The sequence below is a fragment of the Podarcis raffonei genome, chromosome 2 (assembly GCF_027172205.1).
Source record: "Podarcis raffonei isolate rPodRaf1 chromosome 2, rPodRaf1.pri, whole genome shotgun sequence".
NCBI lineage: Eukaryota > Metazoa > Chordata > Lepidosauria > Squamata > Lacertidae > Podarcis > Podarcis raffonei.
In genome coordinates this window covers 54,109,795-54,129,003 of record NC_070603.1, presented here as the reverse complement: position 1 = coordinate 54,129,003, position 19,209 = coordinate 54,109,795, and the positions used below count along the sequence as shown (strand labels likewise).

The window sequence follows — 19,209 nt, the reverse complement described above, 5'->3', positions numbered from 1 at the left end:
TACGTGTGCCAGGTTGAGACCTTATTAATTATGTTTACACATAAATGCTTGAAGTTCGGTCCCTGCTTCCGGGTTGCGTATCAGACAGTCCTGCAGCCAGCAGACTGCGGAAGAGACAATGAATCAAGGCACCATAATGAAAAATACCTAGCCTGATTTATGCGTTCATTGTACTTAACCACCTCATAAAGTAGCTTCCAGGTGTTTTTTTAAAAAAGAGGAGAGAGGTGAATACAGACACTTTCTGGTAACTGGTTTTATATACATGGTGGGGGCTCTCTGGTTTTGTGTTGTTGAAGTTTTATTGAAATAGAATGAGGACTATAAAACCAAGATAAAAATGGTTTCATGGGAGCAGTGCAGGGATCATGATTATAAACTGAGTCAGTAATCATGACAGCCAAATTTCTTACTTTTCCACAGATAGAGAGGTTTGTGCTTACACGCTGGAGGAATAAGAGATCAAATATATACATGGTTCTGTGTTCCTCCCTGGGGAGTTTCAGGGAATACAGTAAGAAATTTTAATATGCTTCCTTTCAAATGAGAGCAGCAAAGGTGAAGTGGCACACCCTCTGTTTCTCATGTTTAGTCCGAAGCAGAATTAAGATTTTGATAAGCAAGTGGAATTTATATGAGCTTGGCTGTTCTGCATAGAAAGCAAGATGACAGCCACACTAGTAGAATCATGCAAAGACGTAGGGGTGATCTTGTTGAGGTAGTCAGAGAAAAGTCAGTAGGTCTACTCCTAGGAGAGAGAGAAATCTGTCAGCATCAGTGCCCTTGTGTGTCCTTTTTAAGGGCCTCTCCCCTTTCCATTTATTTTTTATTAACACTCCTGTCAAAATGTGACAAATTTGTGTGGTTCATACAGTTTTTCAGTTTTGATGTCAGCTGTGTCCCCCCCCCTTCCTTTCTGTTTTTCTCTCCCCAATAGGGTCTCCACCGGCAGGAAGATCTACAGATCTGCCAACTCTGAGTGAGTTAATAACTCGCTCTTAGCACTTTGAATTTAAAGGATGATGTAAGTGCGGAGCTTCCAGCCAAATCCAACATGGGCGCAAACACCTCCAGCAAGTCACCACCGTTTGACGAGAACGAAGACGGTAAGAACACTGTGTGGTGTTTGAAATAGCTTTGTTCAGTAAGACACTGGGAGAGAGAGGTGCCTGAGAAATCCTACATTGCAGCGCCCTTTAAAGCACTGCCTCTCCGTCACGGGCCAGGCAGCACAGATGTCTCTTCAATTTGTGTCATTGTTGTTAATCCCCCTTTGGGGAACTAAATGAATATCTGGTTTGGGTGGTAATTTAGTTTGTAGCATGAAGCTCTTTTGGACTTTAAAATGGTAAAATATCATTATTTAAGAGGAGCAAAATTCAAAAGAACTTGGGTAGTATTTCAGAGTCATTCCAAGGACTCGAAACATTATGCCTATTTTCAGGTGCTTTCTCCCCAACCCCCCACCTCCACCACGAATGGCTCCATTAGTCCTTAAGGAGGTGGAAAAATATGTCGCAGGGGTGAAACGGGGCTTTTGGTCTAATCACTGTTCTGCCCTCTCCCTTTAGCATTTTCCATCCAGAGCAAGGGCCTTTTCAGTAGTGGTGCCCATCTTGTGGAATGACCTCCCGTCAGATGTCAAAGGAATAAACATTATATAGACATTTGAAGGCAGACGTGTATGGGGAAGCTTTTAATGTGTGATGTTCTGTTGTGTTTTTGTATATTCTGTTGGAAGCCACCCAGAGTGGCTTGGACAACCCAGGCAGATGGGCGGGGTACAAAAAACAAATTGTTGTTGCTGTTAAATTGATGCCAGAGCTATCACAAGGCAAACTCAACCCTATGAAACTCACTCCTGCAACACCTCCTTATTCCAGGGTTTTTTTTCACTTTTGCATGGCTCCTACCTATATATTTTGGAATTATAAAGATATATTTATATAGTGGTACCTCGGGTTGCATACGCTTCAGGTTGCATACGCTTCAGGTTACAGACTCTGCTAACTCAGAAATAGTGCTTCAGGTTAAGAACTTTGCTTCAGGATGAGAACAGAAATTGTGCTCCGGTGGCGCGGCAGCAGCAGGAGGCCCTATTAGCTAAAGTGGTGCTTCAGGTTAAGAACAGTTTCAGGTTAAGAACAGACCTCCGGAACGAATTAAGTACTTAACCCGAGGTACCACTGTATAAAGATATATTTATAATCTTATACAGTGGGGTTGCAGAACTTTGTTGTTGTTTTTCCTTGTGCCAGGTGTCTGGGACCTGAACAGTTCCTGCCCCTTGGAAAAAAGAGGCTTTTAAACTGTCTCCTTTGAGCAATGCTCTTTTTCAGTACAAGTTCTGGCGCTACAAGACCCCTCCTTCTGCCAACAGCTTTGGAGCCGGTCACTCTTCACAACAAAGTCACAGCTGACACAGCAGGTTTTCCCTCCGTCTGATTTAAAGGGGAGCGATGCTTAGGGGGGAGTCTGCACAACCCAGGCAAGCTGTGCTCACCTAAGAGACCCGAGAGCATCTCGCACAGGCACTTTTGTAGCAACTCATGAAATGAGATGCAACTGAAAGGTCAGGGCAATGAACTGGATCCACTTTGGCACAGTGTTCTGCAAAGTAGCACGTATCATGCTCTCCTGTACTTCAGTTCGGGGTTTTGCGTCCTGCAGGGCCCCCATGTAGCTGAGGCTCTGTTCCAAATCTTGCTCCCTCACTGCACTGGATAATTGGTCTGCCTTTAGGCCAAAGACTCCCTTGTGCCTCTGGTCAGTCCATGTCCTCATGGAATCCCAGGACTTAATCTGAATTGGAGTTCACCACAGATTAGAGCCAGTTCTTATCTTGAGGGTTCAGCCCTGGAACATGTGAGGTAATAACTGAGTGCCTTTAACCATGCTCAGATTGGTTTTGCTACACGGCCAACATGCATACTTCTGGTATTGAGGAGAAGTTATTCTAAGGAAGCCCTGGCATCTTTGGTCTGAGAAATTAACCACAGATGGAATTGTTTCGTAATGTAATTTTGTGATCATTGAATGCAAGGTTGGAGTTGCCTGTGATGCCCAGAGCATTTGAGGATTAAACACATAACACACACACACAAGCAGGGAACTGGGGGCTGCATCACAATATGGGAAATGGTATTGGTATGACTTTGGCGTAGGAAACTCTGCGTGCCTCTGTGTGTGCATTGTCATATGTGATTAATGCCAATCATGTGTTTTGCTGGGCAACCTTCATGCCAGAAAGCCCTGACTGGTGCTCGGCACCTACACTGTGTGCACAGGGCAAAATACACACATCTACATTTATGAAGGCACATGCTAATTTGGAAGTAATATCTGTGTTTGAAATGTGTCACAGGTAAAGATACTAATTTTATGGTGTCTTGCCTGGCTAATGTATGGAGTGAAGCAGAAGAGCAAGGAAAGTGTAGATCAAAGGACCCATCTTCTCTAGCCAGGAAAAAAGAAACTAAAGCCCTTCTTATGGTGCCTGCAGTGCACTTAAATGCTGTTCCTTCTGAAAGTACAGCAATTTGTTCCAGTAGTGTATTCTTCTCTAATCTCCCAAATCATTTTGTTCTGATTCTGTAATAATCATTGCAGCCAATTTCCTCTCCATGAACCTAAGACCAAATTTCATTCATTAAAAAAAAAAATTCTGATCCTCAGTGCACTCCGCAAGCATGGATATTTCAAGCATGGAATTGCTGGCACAAATTATTTGATGATTAGGTTGATTGTGTACTTAGGAAATTTATGGTGATGCCCCCTGAATGTCATAATTTCCATTACTGCATGCCGTACTGCTGGACCCTGTGTTAAATGCTGAGTAAGTGCGTGGACAACAATTCCCTCCATATTTGGCTAGAGTGACTGTGGGCTTTGTTTCAAAATTAATAGTGCTATTGTTTGGGTTTTTTGGTTTTGTGTATGCATGCATTAAAGTAATTGAAAACTATGATGGGGCAATGCCACCCTGAAATTATCCTGGGAACTGCAAATTATATTCTTGTGCATGCAAGCATTTTGTATTGGCATCTGTTGTAAAGCAGTCTCTGGTGCAGTCTCAGCAGTATTGATAGATGTTTTTGTTTTGCACTTTTCTGAGAGTGGGAAACCTGAGGAGGAAATTCTGTAGTCCTATGGTACACCCTCTCTGTCTTAGTCAGATATGGTACCCATAGACTTATAGGGTGTCTGTGTGCATAAACACTAGTAACTGATGAGCTTGAGAAACACAGGCATACTGAAAAAATGTGGGAAGAATCCACATTAAAAACGGTTGAAAGTGGTTTGATTGGGGCATCGGCACCACTTCTCATGGCACACAAATATTTATTTTATACTGGTCAATATGTTGTGCAGGGATTTAGGGGATCTTAGCTGATTGGTAGCGCATCTGCCTTGCATGCAGCAGGTCCCAGTTTCAATTCCCAGCATCTCACGTAGGAAGATGTCCCCGTGCCTAAAACCCTGGAGAGCCACTGTCACTCAGAGTAGACAATATTCAGTTGGATGAACCAATAGTCTTGACTCCTTAGAATGGCAGCTACGTATGTTCTGGCAAAGCAAAGATTCAAGAAAAACCCTGCACAGCCTTTCTAAAAGAGGTGGAAGTGGGATGAACAGGCACACCATGAGCAGGTATTCCCCCATTCATGCTGCTTTAAGCTCTGTGGAAAAAGAGGCTCCAGAGTGTTAGGATTGGTGGACTGGAGGCAAGCAAATGCTTCAACCAGCAGTCAAGCAAGGATAGGCAGTCTTCAGTGTCACTCAGACTCAGGAAACCAGACCAGAGTAGATAACATTACAGAGCCTTATTGGGACACTGTAGATCTTTGTTTCACTTGAATCCCACTGGGTTGAAAGCTGCTGTAACACCCTATAGATTAGCTTAGTTTTGTTTGTAGTATTTATATACCACTTCATATACCCAGAGTTGGCCCTAAGCAATAGTAAAATGCAAAATACATATTTAAAAATGAGTGAAACAATACAAATATAAAATATCATAGAATAATTGGAAGGGAAGGTACCCTGAGGATCATCTAGTGCAACCCCCAGCAAAGCAGGAATATGGACCCATATGGGGATCAAACCCATGACCTTGGTGATAATAGCACCACACTCTAACCGACTGCATGTTCATCCAAAGAAAAAGTTGTATCATACAGCACACCCCGTCTAGACAATATGAACCCTAGCAGACACCCAAGGCCAGCCATCAATGCTCTCCAAATGCCTGCATGTGATGGTGCTGCAATGCAGCAGAGATCAGACCAGGAGTTCCTTCCACCTCCAAATTACCACTATGGTGCAGGGTTAAGGTGCTTGGGCTTTGCTGCTGCAGCCCCCTGGTTAAGGTTACTTCCACAGTGTGCTAGTCCTTTGATGGTGAGAAACCTTTGTTGATCAATCTGCCAACTGCAGGGCTTTGTCAAGTCTTTTCTTCAAGCATGTAACTTGGATACAGACTATCTTCTTCTTCTTAAAACAAAACCTTAAGAAGCTGGAAACTTCTCAGCAACACTGGGTAGTGCTCCCAAGATGAAGATGTAAAAAATTAAGTCACCCAATATTTTAAAGGGAATCCATTACATTGTAGGGAAGTGTGAGACAATGAGGGAAATCCATAATGTTAGGCGAGGCAGCAATCTTGTGTGGGTAAGATGATCTTCCTTTAAAATATTTCACATTTAAGCAACCACATTATGCCTTTTGTGATCTGTGACCCATGCAGCAACAGTATTCAAGATTAATCTGCTGCCTAGACACCATCAATCTTACAGGAGAAGTCTTTTCCCGTGAAAGGGGCCAGCTTTTGAAGCCTCACGGCTGTCTTTAGGGTTCTTCAAGGAATCATAAAACAGACCCAAGTTGGCACTTCTACTGATAAACAGCATCTTTATGATGCCTGAAAGTGGTTGCTTCCTGATTAATAAAAGGGGCTGCTTGATCATGGGTGTTTATTCCTGGAAATGTGTGCAGAAACTAAATACTGAATAGAGCCACAAACACCAGTCTGAAAATGGACAAATTGAGCCTCCCCTCTTCCCCTGATTCACCACCATCCCAAAACTTGTGTTTGGACCATTCTGCAACAAGCTTCACCATTCCTTCCCTGTTTATTCCCATCTTTTTCCCTTCAAGCTTCCTCCTTTTCAGCCTGCATTTAGTTCTGGTTTGGACCAAAACTTTGTGTCTTCTCTACCTGCAGCTTTCACCTTTAGTCAGAGCAGGGGCCTTCTCTTGGTTCTCATTTCATTCTGAAGTACTCAGAATGTGAGAAGTAGCTCACAACTTATGCACATTTAACTTGTGCTCATTCAGCTTTATGCACTTGGCATAATAATAATAATAATAATAATAATAATAATAATAGGGGTGGGCACCCAGGAAAAAAGACTTTGGCAATCTACATGCCATTGAACCCAATGTGTTTTGACTATACGTGAACCTGCCTGGGTTTTGAGATCTTCAGGGGAGGCGCTTCTCCAGGTCCCCCTACCTTCACAAGCATGATTGGTGGAGATGCTGGAAAGGGACTTCTCAGTGGCTGCTCCCAGACTTTGGAACTCCCTAGAAAAGCTAGACTGGCTCCTTTCTGGTTGTCCCTCCACTAGCAGATGAATTGACTTGAGGAATTCATTCCTTTTAATTAAAGGGTTGGTGCCATGCTGTTTTTATTGTAATTATGGGTATCTTTTAAACAGATTTTATATATGTATATAGTTTTGATTCTATTAATGCTTAAATATATTTAAATAATTGCTTTTGATATGTTTTTTTGCAGTTCTTGTTTTTATCCGTAAGCTTCCTTGAGTCCCATCAGACTCAAAAGGAAAAAGGCAGAGTAATAACAATAACAATAATTTCAACCAAGGGATACTGACTCATAGCCACCCTTTTGGTCATAATCCCAAAGTATTAGAGAATGCCACCCTTGGATGCATTACAATAAAATGCAGCCATCAGGGCTGGGTACATGGCACAAGCCCTCTTGCTTCTGTCCCAAGGTGATTCTGCAACTTGTCCTTGCAGTAGCTGTCCATCTGTAGTTTAGGCAGTGAAGTTTATGAATTAATTCACTTAGGGTAAGTAATGTTGCTAGTGCTCTGTGATTCTGTGTACTTTGGGCTTGTGGGTGAAAGGTGTAGTGACAAACAGCATTTAATCTAATATAACAACTGTTTTATACTCATTTCCAGTTAGGAAAACAGGAGCACAGAAGTGGCGTGTTGATTGGCGCATTTGCTGCCAGCATTTTTTGCTGCAACACTGATTTTCCAAGTCCTGTTTTTCCTTTGGCTGTTAGCTTAGCCTTAAAGCAACAAGGAACACATCAGGTTCGGGTAGCTAAATAATAACAACGTCCTAGTAAAAGATGCTTCTGTTGAATTTGCCAGCACCTTTTCTTCTTTCCGCATTTTGGCATGGCAAGTCATTATCAGTAAACATTTATCACTTATGTCACTGCTGGTGTTCAGGTTACAGAATCAAGGGATTCATTATTCATGTCGTTTGGACCAGTGCATTGAAGGTATGCCTCTTTAGGGGATGGGAGCTAACAAAAGAATACATTTCGGTTAGAGCCTCAAATTTAATTAACTCACTTTCTCCTCTCTGAACTCTCCTCTCCTCTCCGTGCCCATCTCTAGAAAAACAACAACGATTAAATGAATTTTAGCAAGTGACTTTTCAAGATGGACTCTATATATTAGGAGATGGTCACTGAGTCATGGGCATAGCCAGGATTTATTTAAGACACGGCGGCTTTATATGGGGAGAGGGGAGGCAGAACCGAGTTATCTGTGACACAATTAATCAGCTAGTTAAGCATTTGTACGGAGTGTTGGGATAGGAATGGGAAGATCTGGGCTCAAATCCCTGTTCATCCATGAAGCATGGCCCTGCTATTGTTATTAGAGTAGAAGAAGGGTAGTATGCAATTGGTTTTAAGAAGAGAATAAAAGAATGATGCATTATAATAGCACCATTTCCTTCAACTTGCTTGGGGCAGGCTACGTGTGGTTGCTCTGTTTCATTGTCACAAAAACAGAGGGAAATTACTTGCCCAAGGCCACTCAAGAGGACAGATTTGTAGTGGTTAAATAATCTGACCTCTGCTGAACATTTAAAGCCAGAGCCCTGCTGTTTTAACCAGTGGCTATTCTTACAATGGCCAGCCGGATGCCTATGCAAAACCCCAAAGCAAGACCTGAGCAAAAGAGCATTCTCCCCTCTTGTGGCATTCAGAGGCATATTGCCTTCAACAGTGGTGGCAGAACATAGCCATTGATACTGGTACCCATTGATAGCCTTATCCTTCATGAATTTGTCTAATTGTCATTTAAGGTTATCCAAGGTGGTGGCTATCACTAACCTGTGAAGAAACGAAATTCATAGTTGTGTGAAGAAGTACTTTCTTTTGCTTGTCCTGATTCATCCAACATTCAGTGAACTTCCATGAAGTTCATTGAATGGCTTTGGGCAAGCCACTTGCTGCAGGTTGTTAGATAAAATGGGATGATCCCATGTACCATAATTCCATATAATAAATTTGCTTGCCAATTTGGGGGTGGGGGCATGGCAAGCAAATGCAATTACTTAAAGGTTTCCTAGATTGTTTTTCAGAAGTGTTCAAGACTCAAGTGCTCAACATTATCTAAGGGTATATAATGTGTCAATAAGATATTGTAAGCAAGTTGTTGGCGATAGGTTTTTGTTTGTGTGTGTGTCTTTTAAAAAAACTTACTGCATTTTTCCTGGAAAGGATAAATACTGATTAAATGGGGTGGGGGAATATGGGCTGGCATTTTGATGCTATAAATGTTGTGTGGATGCTGCAAAAAACTGCATGCATGAGGAGCAGCCACCCTAAGATAAACATATTTCTGGAAGTGTCCAGTGAGAAAAGAAAGTTGAAGAAAAAAATGAACAATTGCATCTCAACTCTAAACCTACTGCTGTCCAAACGGTTAAAATCATCATCATCATTATCATTATCATTTTCATCCCAAATGCTGATCTGTAGATTTTTCCACACAGATCCAAGCTATTTAAACTGGCAAAACATTTGTAGAATGGAGTCATATTGCAAGAGCAAAAGACTGATATCCTCTTAGATTTTGTAAGAAAAGACACAATCACTTCATCAAGAGCCCTTGCAAAGCGCATTAATGTTCAAGTCCCATTGGAAATGATGATACTACGTGGTAAAGGTACAGAGAACTAATTTATACAGGGCTGAAAATGGCAAAGGGGACTTGCCCCATAGTTGTGAATATAGCTGTGATACACACACACACTGTTTCTGGCCTGCATAATTAAGGAAATGCAATTTATAGGGAAATATCTGATTCTAATTACTTGCCAAAAGTAATTTATCTCACTATTGACAGGTTAAGCTCTTCAATATTTGGGTTTTCTTGCCATTAATTGAACTCTTCAAATACATTTTCACAATAATTATAGCAGAGGCAATTACCTGATTTCCAGAGGCAATTAAAGGCCAGTTTTGTGCAATATTGGACACCTCCAGGAAACTGGTGTGTTCCCCATCTTGTCAGGCAGCTGCCTGACATTTGTTTCTAAACCAAGGTTATGTTTGTCTCTGGAAGGTCTGTTCTGCGGTTGTCTGCTCTAGGAGCAAGCAAGTGCTGTTGTAGATTGCAAGTGGACACATAGTGAATACATGTGGGTACACAGTGGTGTAGGGTGTCCAGGCAGAGATACTGCAGCAGCAAGGAAAGGACTAGGCGATGGAACCAACAGCTGAGGCAGTAGTATGGATGGAAGTGCCACCAAGCCTCAGAGTCTAGACGTTGTCTTAATGTTGTGGAGTGTCTTGAAGCAAGGATTCTTCGGCTCCAAGTGCCACTGTGTTTCACCATGCAGATGCTATAGGGGTGATATGGCAGCAGGGTTCAAGAGAAAGACCAGTAGGGTTCACTCAAGCATGCCACATACTATTTTTAATTAGTTATTTAAACACAATAAAAACATATTCATCCCATTTTTTGGCCCCACTAAGGGCTCCACATATATAATTGTATCATAATCCTTACAACAGCCATGTAAGGCAGGCCAGGGTTATTACCCCTGCATTGCAGATGTGGGGTAATGCCTTGCTGACAGTCATCAAGAGAATTTTGGGGGTGCTGAAATTTGAACTGCAGGCTTCCCAGCTCATTCTTTTTGCAACTTCCCAGTGCCAGCTCTGCAAATAAGCAGAGAAAATTGCTGAAGTGTGCTCTGTCTCCCTGGCTGTTCCCAGAATGTGTCTTCATTGGACTAGCTTTATATTACGCCAGTCACTCTTCCTAATCACTATGACCTATCCATCTATATTCCTGCCCTTTGTGATTATAGTCATTGCTGGATATCAATATGCCTTTGTTTCTTTTCTCAGTCTGCTTCCTTGAGCAACTTTAAAATACACTGTGAACCTATGAGGTCTTTCCCTTTTAATTTGCTTATCCCAATATCAATCTAGCCACAGAAACCTATTATTTGCAGCTTAAGGAGTCAGTGATCCCATTTGTGGTCATTCTTGACTTCCAGTGGTGAGATCAAGATAAAGACCTGGAAAAAGCGGGGTTCATTTTCTATGGGACTAGGCCAGCGTTTGGGATTATTCTTTGCTATTAGATTTTACAAAGTGTTTAGAAGCAGCTTTGTTGGTATGGGTGTGTGGGTGTATCTGTGACCAGACTTCCAAAATAACTTGGCTAGTGATTCATAAGGGCTTAGTACCCAGCAGTTAATGTGTAATAGCTACATTGTTAATAGTTCAATCCTATGCATTTTTACTTGGAAGTAAGAGCAAGTGTGAGACTCACTCCACAAGGAAATGTTTATAGGGTTACCACCTAAGGCCATTTTCACTCAAGAGGCTTGTGCATGTTGCTCTGTGAAACTGAAATTGTCCTGCATGCTCAACCACATCACAAATGCCTTTGTGCTGAACATGCAGTGAGCCTACTGCTCTGAAATATATTACTAATGTCTGACGCTACGTCTGGACTAGAATCTGCCTGGATGGTTTTTACCTGTATACTGGCTACAAAATCGGTGTAGATTCTGATAGACAAGTAGCGGTGATCACCAAGTTATTCTAACCTGTAGAAAATGACTGAAGGACAAATTCATGTGATACAGAACATTTGTACTTTTGCTGCTGAAGTTGCGGGTGGCAATCAGGATTCTGCTGGTGTGTCAGACTTCTCCACTGCCTAACAGTAGATAAACGAGTTGAGTTGGTACTGGAGGTTACAGGAGGTTACTTGAACTGGGGAAGAATGGGCGTGTGTGTGCAGTCCTATGCAAGATGCTCTAGAAAGTGATGTAATTTAGCATATTTATTTTACCTGTACTTACTAAACAAAGGTAAAAACTTTGCAACTGTTAGCTTGCCTTTTTTTTTTGCAATTGGAAGTCATCCATTCATTGCTACTACTGAACTTGTGAAATGTGGAATTTTCCATAGAAAAATTAAGCACTGGAAAAGTTTTCAGAAGATTTTCCATTTTGGGAAATGCTCTACCCCACATCTCTGGGCCCAGCACAGGAATTAGATTTCACATTTTACACTGTTCTAGGTGTTCCAGTTATTGGGTTAATTGCTTAATTGCTTTCCTTGAAACAGATACCTCAAGGGGCTTTACTTGTCCACAAGTAGAAAAACAATGATGGCATTATTTTTCCTTGATATTTACTCAAAGAAGACACAGCTGCTGATTTACAGAAAGGTTAAAAACATAAATGATGTGTCATACCATACTAGCTCGCAAAGTAGCCTCAGTATGCATAGTTGTTGGCACCAGGCATAATAGTCTATAAGTCTGAAATCACAATATAGTGTAAATACTATCTTCACCTACAGAACGTCAAAAAGTCCTGTCTTGATGGTTTTCAACAGGCCAAAACTGATAACAGATAAGAAACAGAAGAAAATGTCTCTTTATAATTTGTTAGCTTTATCTGGTGAAACTAGACTGCACGTTTACATGCCACTTGTTCTGCCCAGCAATGCATATACTACAAACTTAGATAATGCTACCACCAACTCCTATTTCACAATTAAATCTGCTTGTCCTTCACATGCCCTTGAAACTGAGACTTAGTTCTCAGCACGTTATACCAGTAATCGTCAACCTTTTCTGACCCAGAACCCACCTTTAACCCATACATATATTTGTGGGACCAGTATCTTAAAATAATTCTTACCTAGGGCTTACCAATCAGAAGGTTGGTGGTTTGAATCCCTGCGATGGGGTGAGCTCCCGTTGCTTGGTCCCTGCTCCTGCCAACCTAGCAGTTCGAAAGCGCAAAGTGCAAGTAGATAAATAGGTAGCTAAATACCTTCCGGCGGGAAGGTAAACAGCGTTTCCGTGCGCTGCTCTGGTTTGCCAGAAGCAGCTTAGACATGCTGGCCACCTGACCCAGAAGCTGTCTGCGGACAAACGCCGGCTCCCTTGGCCTACAGACCCCAGAGTCAGCCACGACTGGACTTAACTGTCAGGGGTCCCTTTACCCATTACCATTACCACTTGAATTAGACCACAACTCAGTAGTGAGTTGCAGCCCACCAGCTGAACACCAGTGGGCTGTACCAAGTCAGATATCAGGTGGGAAGTTCCTCCATGAGAAAAAGGTATTCATCCACATAGAAATCTAAATAGAACCCTTATCCTTTGCGTGCATAGTTTAATATGTGGAAGAGATTTTTTTTTGTCCAGGAACTATTTATTCATATGGACCTCCATCTGCATTGTAGAGATCAGATACACTTAGCGAAACTGAACCACTTCACTAGGAGACAAGTCCCAAGATATTGGCTTTTCTGTCATCCACTCTTGTCTAAGCTGTGCTGTCAAGCAACAGAAATTGAGGGAGAATGTAAGTATTCTCAGAGGATTTAGAACAAGGATGGAGAACTAGCGACCCTCCAGATGCTGTTGAACTCCAGCTCTCTTGAACTCCAAAAATAATGGGAACTGGGGTCTGACAACAACTGGAGCCCACACCTGTTTTAGGGTATTTATTTATCAAGACATTTGAAGCAGGGAGGGACCAGGTACGAGTTTTCTGTCTTCAGTTTAGAGCAGGCATGGTCAAACTTGGCCCTCCAGATGTTTCGGGACTACAAGTCCCATCATCCCTAGCTAACAGGACCAGTGGTCAGGGATGATGAGAATTGTAGTCCCAAAACATCTGGACGGCCAAGTTTGGCCATGCCTGGTTTAGAGCATAGGAGAGAACTTCTGTTCCTTTCCTTATTGCTTTGGAATAGAAGAACTTATGAACAGTTGAGAGGTGCCCTTAGAGGCAGTCTCCAAATTCTCTTTCCATAACTATGGGAATAACAAATAATCCAGTACATTTATATACTGAACATAGTAAATTAGGAAATTTGGGTAACCCTGATTCATATAATAGGGAGGAGAACTATTTTGTGTGTATCAGTTGTTTGATTGTAAGAACCCCTGGTTCTGGCCGTTCCTATCTTCTAACAAAGCTTGTTCAAAGCCATCCAAATTTCCTCTTATTAGCCATGTATGGAATTATGGGGCAGTATTTTTTAAGTGGCTAGCTATAATGTTTTAATACTGTATTGAGGGATATGTGTGGATTTTTAGCAATTTAAACATACATAATTACTTCTTGATGGATATTAGCATGTTGGGAGCTATTTTTAAGACTTACTTTTATCAGCAAATGAGGAGCTTCGGTTGTGCTGTTCCACATGAAAAATGTTTTGCTGCTCATTTGCAGGATCGGGAGAAAGTCTTGTGTGCCAGTATCACAAAACATATCCTGCAAGCCTTTGATTTGCATTGACTAGAATGTTACTTCACTTGTCTTCCTGGGCAATTCAGAAAATGTCTGTTTCCCATAACTGTTGTTCATGATGATTTTGCCATTATGAGATGAATTAAGCGTACGGAGATACTTAATTAAATCAATTTCCCCCCAGTGTTCACTAGTGAACAGAGGGGCTGAGATTATTAAATGTGTGCTGCAATAGGCAATGGCTGATCCAAGCATAAGAGAGACAATTTAACCAGTAAAACTAGAAGCTATATTCTCAAGTTCCTATATGAATGTCCTATCCTGATGAAGCTGGAGCCCAGGTAGTACAATGAATGCTTGAGAATGGCTTGTCAGGTAGGTAACAGGCAGAGTAATGTTGAAATTGCAGGACCTTGGATAGCTCATAGCAGACAACTTGCTAGAACAAAGCCTGGAGGTCATCTGAAGCCTGTCCAGATGATGATTATAATTAAAATAATGTATATACCATCTGTCATTTGGATAAGAAATACTCAGGTGGTTCATAAATACGTAAAAGCCTGTTCCCAGGAATTCTTAAAGGCTGTGTTCCTCTGGTTGGAGTCTAGCACTCCTTCACCTCTCAGTCAGCTCCTAACTTGTGTGTTACTTGCACTAGGGAGCCACCACTGGTGACTGTGAGGTCCTTGGTGTTAAGAAAGCCAGTATCACAGGGAATCTTGTTCAAAGGCTGTTATATTGTGGGAGGGAGGAATTGCTTCATTTTTGGAGACTCTGTTCAAGGGGCTTCTGGCTGACAGGCTGCATATTGGTGTCAGAACCTGTGACTTGAACAGAATATCCACAGATGTTCCTGATCCACCCTGGTTCTTCATCCTCCACGTCAAGATGCCTGGTTGCTATTCAAAACCATGACAGTGGGCTCCCTACAGGTCATAAGGAATCAGAATGGAGGCTTGACATTTCAGCTCTATTAAGTAGGATGGCTGAGAGAGAGACAGAGAGAAAGAAAGAAAGACAGAGGGACACAGAGGTAATCACATGCCATTTGGGTCTTTAGCCTAGCTCTCTCCCATGACTCCAAACTTGGTTCTCAAAAGCTACATACATTGTCAGGTTCCCTCACAAATACCCCCCCACCCCATTCAGTTCACAGATGGTTTAGAATACTTTGTACTGGCTGACTAGCTAGAATAAGCTGTCTTGTTCACTGTATCCTCTGTTCACCATCACGCTTTACAGACATCTTTTCTGAACTGTATTGTCCCTTGTTGCAGGAGGGAGTTTCGGGCAAAAGCAGGTCATACACATGGTCTATTTCCTTCCGCTTCTTAATTGGTTGGAAATGTACAGATGGATGAGGCAAATGTTGTAATTTCAGGCTCTGTCACTTTGGCATTACCTGACAGTTCTGGGGTCACAATCATTAAAGCTGCCGCTGTTAGTAATCCACAGCCTAGAATTGGTGCTTCCAATCAGCCCCCTAATGAGGTTTAAGTGCTATTACGTTTGTGCCCGGTATGACAACTGGACTGCTCTCATTATTATCATTTCTTGACTAATAGTTCTGTGGCTTTAGTGCTGCCTGATCTCCATCTGAGGACTTGAGCTAGTATGAGCAGAATTCAAAGATAGTGATTTAGGAACTGCAGCTGTACTGCCTTGCTAGAACCACTTATGAGGTTTCAAGAACGGTGGGTTGGTATCCGATGGCTGCTTAAAATTATTTGGGATAGGGCAGAAAAAGCCGTGTAATGGCACAAGGACATAATGGTAAACCATTTTATAGTGGCACTGTGGGAGCACAGCACCAGAGCAGGAGACAAAAGTACTGGTGCAAAAGTTCAGATTTTGAAGCTATTACATTAATATGTTATATGTTGATTTAAAACAACAACTAAAAACTAAAATTTTAGGGTGAAGCACAATTTTGCATGTAAATGTAATCCTGGAGTTATCTTGCTTGCACAGATGCTTACCTTGGGCTGCCTTGCCAGATTTATTCAGCCTTCAAAAAAATAAAAATCTAATTTTTAGCCAAATGATCTACAGATTCTACTGGAGTTTGTTCCTGCAATTTATATTGCAGGAAATATTTCCTCTTACCATTTTATCTAAATAAAATTCATTTGTAACTTGAATGTTTATAGTATCCCAATGCAGCAGAACTTCATCCAAAAAGATAACTGTTATTTGGTGTTCCTACATGTGGGAAGAGGGGTATGGGAAAAGAGAGCTAAATATGTGGAAAAAATGGCTCTTTACATTCTGTATACCCTTACCTTAAATAGTAATAAAACAGGATTCCATTTAAAAAGTGAGCACTTATTCTATTAGATAGAATCTTATCAGTTTTGAAAAATGCAGAACAACAATATTATTTCAAGCAATAGTGAAGTATATAATGTTTAGTCCCGCTTACTAAGGAACAAATGGTTATCCCCGCTGTATTATAATTCTGAAATTGGTTATTTCAAATATTGAATAGCTGAGGCTTTCATTTTTAAAACCTTTATTCTTCTTTACAGTCACCTTCGACCATTTTGAAATTTTGAGAGCCATTGGAAAAGGCAGCTTTGGAAAGGTATGGTTTTTTTTGCAAACAAAACTATCGCTCCATGTGGTGGGGACTGTAGCTATCCACAGATAATTCTTAAAATAACAAGGTGGACAGCAAGTAAGCAGGTTTTAGATAATATTGCATTGTCAGTGTCTACAAGCTGAGCCTTATCTTTCAGACCATCAGGAAGAATTAGAGCCTTGTCCCTCATATGCTCAGAATCTTCAAATTATATTACAGGATATTAAACTGTTCTTATTGATAAAACCAGGGCTGCTGAATTTATATGTAAACATCCGGTAAAGGGAGACTTTCCACCAGAGCAACTCAGGACACACTGGCATTGTGCCTCATTTCTCCCTTCTCTTGCACAGTCACGATGCTTTTTGAGGTGTGCGAGCCTAGTTCTTTGAGCCTGGTCCTGTACAGCCTCTACATTTTTGCCAAAGGAGAACAGGATGTGTACTTAAGATGCCTTTTGTGTGGGATTTTAATGTGATTTTAAGGCTGCTGTGTTCTCATTAGTTCTCATTTTTATGTCAAGATCTGTATCCGGAAGCTATCAGGGCCACTTTGCCCATCAAGAATAGGTATAATGTGACGAAGAAGGCTAAAGAACGGCGAGAGGTGGGCAAGGCTTATGAGAATGTGAGGCAAATCAGTTTGGGAAAACATAGTTCATCAGACCAATTAATAAACCAAGTGGGACCTTAGTCCCACTCATTTACAGTGAAAACATGTCCAGTTAGTTGGTGACTCTTCTCAGCAACTGTGCCTGTGCATTTGTATATGGTGGGGAAGAGCAGGATTTAGAAAAATGAGGCGGCAATTTAGCAATGTACATTATTAAGGTAGGATAAGGTGTATTGCTAAGTTAGGGTAGGATACATGAATGTCCTCAGCACAACACAATGCTACAGTTTGCACCATGTTTCCGCCTTGGTTTGTCCTTGCTAGGTTTGCATAGTCCAGAAGAATGACACCAAGAAAATGTACGCCATGAAATATATGAACAAGCAAAAGTGTGTGGAACGGAATGAAGTGAGAAATGTCTTCAAGGAGCTACAGATCATGCAGGGATTGGAACACCCTTTCCTTGTGAATTTGTGGTAAGCTGAGCACCATATTTCTCATTATTTTCCTGGGAGGAGGTTGCCTTCACTTTTCTGGAAACCTGGTTCTGTTTGTTTCAATTTAACCTTATTTACCATTATTGGTTTCCAAAATACAGTACTTGTTGCCTGGCTGGCCCTTTTTTCTTTTCTTTTCTACGTATAACCTAGTTTTCTTTGAGTGGCCTTTGAGAGAAACAACAGGTCCCTGGACTGCCTGTGGTTTAAACTCATGTCTTAGGCAGGGCCTGGATAATAGAGCCCCCTGTTCAGCTCCTTTTATAACTGGCTGCGTTCTTCCTGGCTTGAGGCATCGAAGTGCCATGCTGTTTGCCCTTTCTTTCTTTCACAGTAAAATAAATAAATGTAGCATTTTGACCCAACAGCAGATGTGTCAGATCTAGGACCGTGACTGTTTTGAATAGGAAATATACTTTGGTAGTGCAAAGGAACGTCACTTTTGAAAACAACTACCTGTACCTGGAAAATTTGTGCCTTTGGGGAGAAAGCTTAGATAGAGCCCCCTGCCTATACTGCTGGTTTTCCATTGGTTTCTTGGAGAATATTCCAGTTTATAGTCTCCCATCTGCAGCCTGAAATTATAGTCTCAAGGAATTCCATGTGATTTATACAAGTCTGGAGAAGGGGTTGATGTGGCCCTTTGGCTAGGATCTCCTCATTTGCCCAAAACCTTTGTCATTATTTTCATGTGATAATTTTAGAGAATGTAACAAGCTATCATTCAGGCTAGCACTAGTTGACAATAGATTCATAATAAACCTTCTGCTTTGCTTTCTGCTGCCCACTTCCCCCATTTCTTTGTGCTTTCTGTGCTGTGCTGTGCATGAGGTCCAAAAGATGTGCCCATGGACACCAAAAGATTGGTGACTCCTCATTGCAAAGGCTTGTAAAGTAACTGGCCCAAGGACACCCAGTGAGCCTCAGGGCCAATCAGGGGTTTGAATCCCGGTCTTGGGGGTCCTAGTCCAACATTCCAACCACTGCAGCACAAAGGCTCTCCTCTACTGAAGCAGATTTGGCCCACTACACTAAAACTTGGATGAAGTGTTCCACTTTTATTGGCATGGCCCAAGGCATATTGCTGCCTGTTGCAGAACTCAAATTCCACCTGTTCATTCCATTAGCACAGTCAGTTTCAAAAGGGAACAGGACTCCTGCACCTTTAATATTTGCTGAAATTCTGTCTTCTGCATAACTCTGTAAAGGTTCAGGAACCCTGCCTTCTTTGGCATCTAGCCACACTGCCTACTACAGGGGACATCGCTGCACCTTTCAGATACCAATTCCTGCCTTTATCTGTTTTCTCCCTGTCCCCACATGGTGCCACCTGAATAAGGTCAAGTCACCCTGCTGCAGGGCAGACTATGAAACCAGATCGATATCTTGGGGAAATGTCTGTAACAGTTCTTTCTCTGAGGACACTTGATAGAGGCACAGTTCATTTTCAGCAGCTTGCGTGCCATCAACAATGAAATCAGCACACTTATAAGGCATGTTGATCCTTCCTTTTTTCTTTGATTTAGTGTGTTTTCCCCCTTTCAGTGGCCCTGAAACAGGAAGGATGGAATAAGGTTCTGCTACCAATGGACACTAAACTCGGTTAAGAGCCACAGTAATATTTCAAGTAATGGGGAATTAGATTATTTTGCAATTTTTTATTTTGTTTTCAGGTAGTTTTACCGGTAGAGCATTGGTAAATAACCTCCAGCAAAATCA

At 41.7% G+C, this 19,209-nt stretch overlaps 1 protein-coding gene across 1 annotated transcript in view; it reads left to right on the top strand.

Moving 5' to 3' along the window:
* The first annotated feature begins 923 nt into the window (after positions 1-923).
* Positions 924-19,209, top strand: part of STK32A (serine/threonine kinase 32A) — a 63,972-nt gene continuing 45,686 nt past the window's right edge. Inside the window, exons 1-3 of the mRNA XM_053376646.1 lie at positions 924-1,106; positions 16,329-16,384; positions 17,318-17,469. Of these exons, the coding sequence (XP_053232621.1) occupies positions 1,055-1,106; positions 16,329-16,384; positions 17,318-17,469 (260 nt within the window). The 5' untranslated portion in view covers positions 924-1,054. The remainder of the gene's footprint in view (positions 1,107-16,328; positions 16,385-17,317; positions 17,470-19,209) is intronic.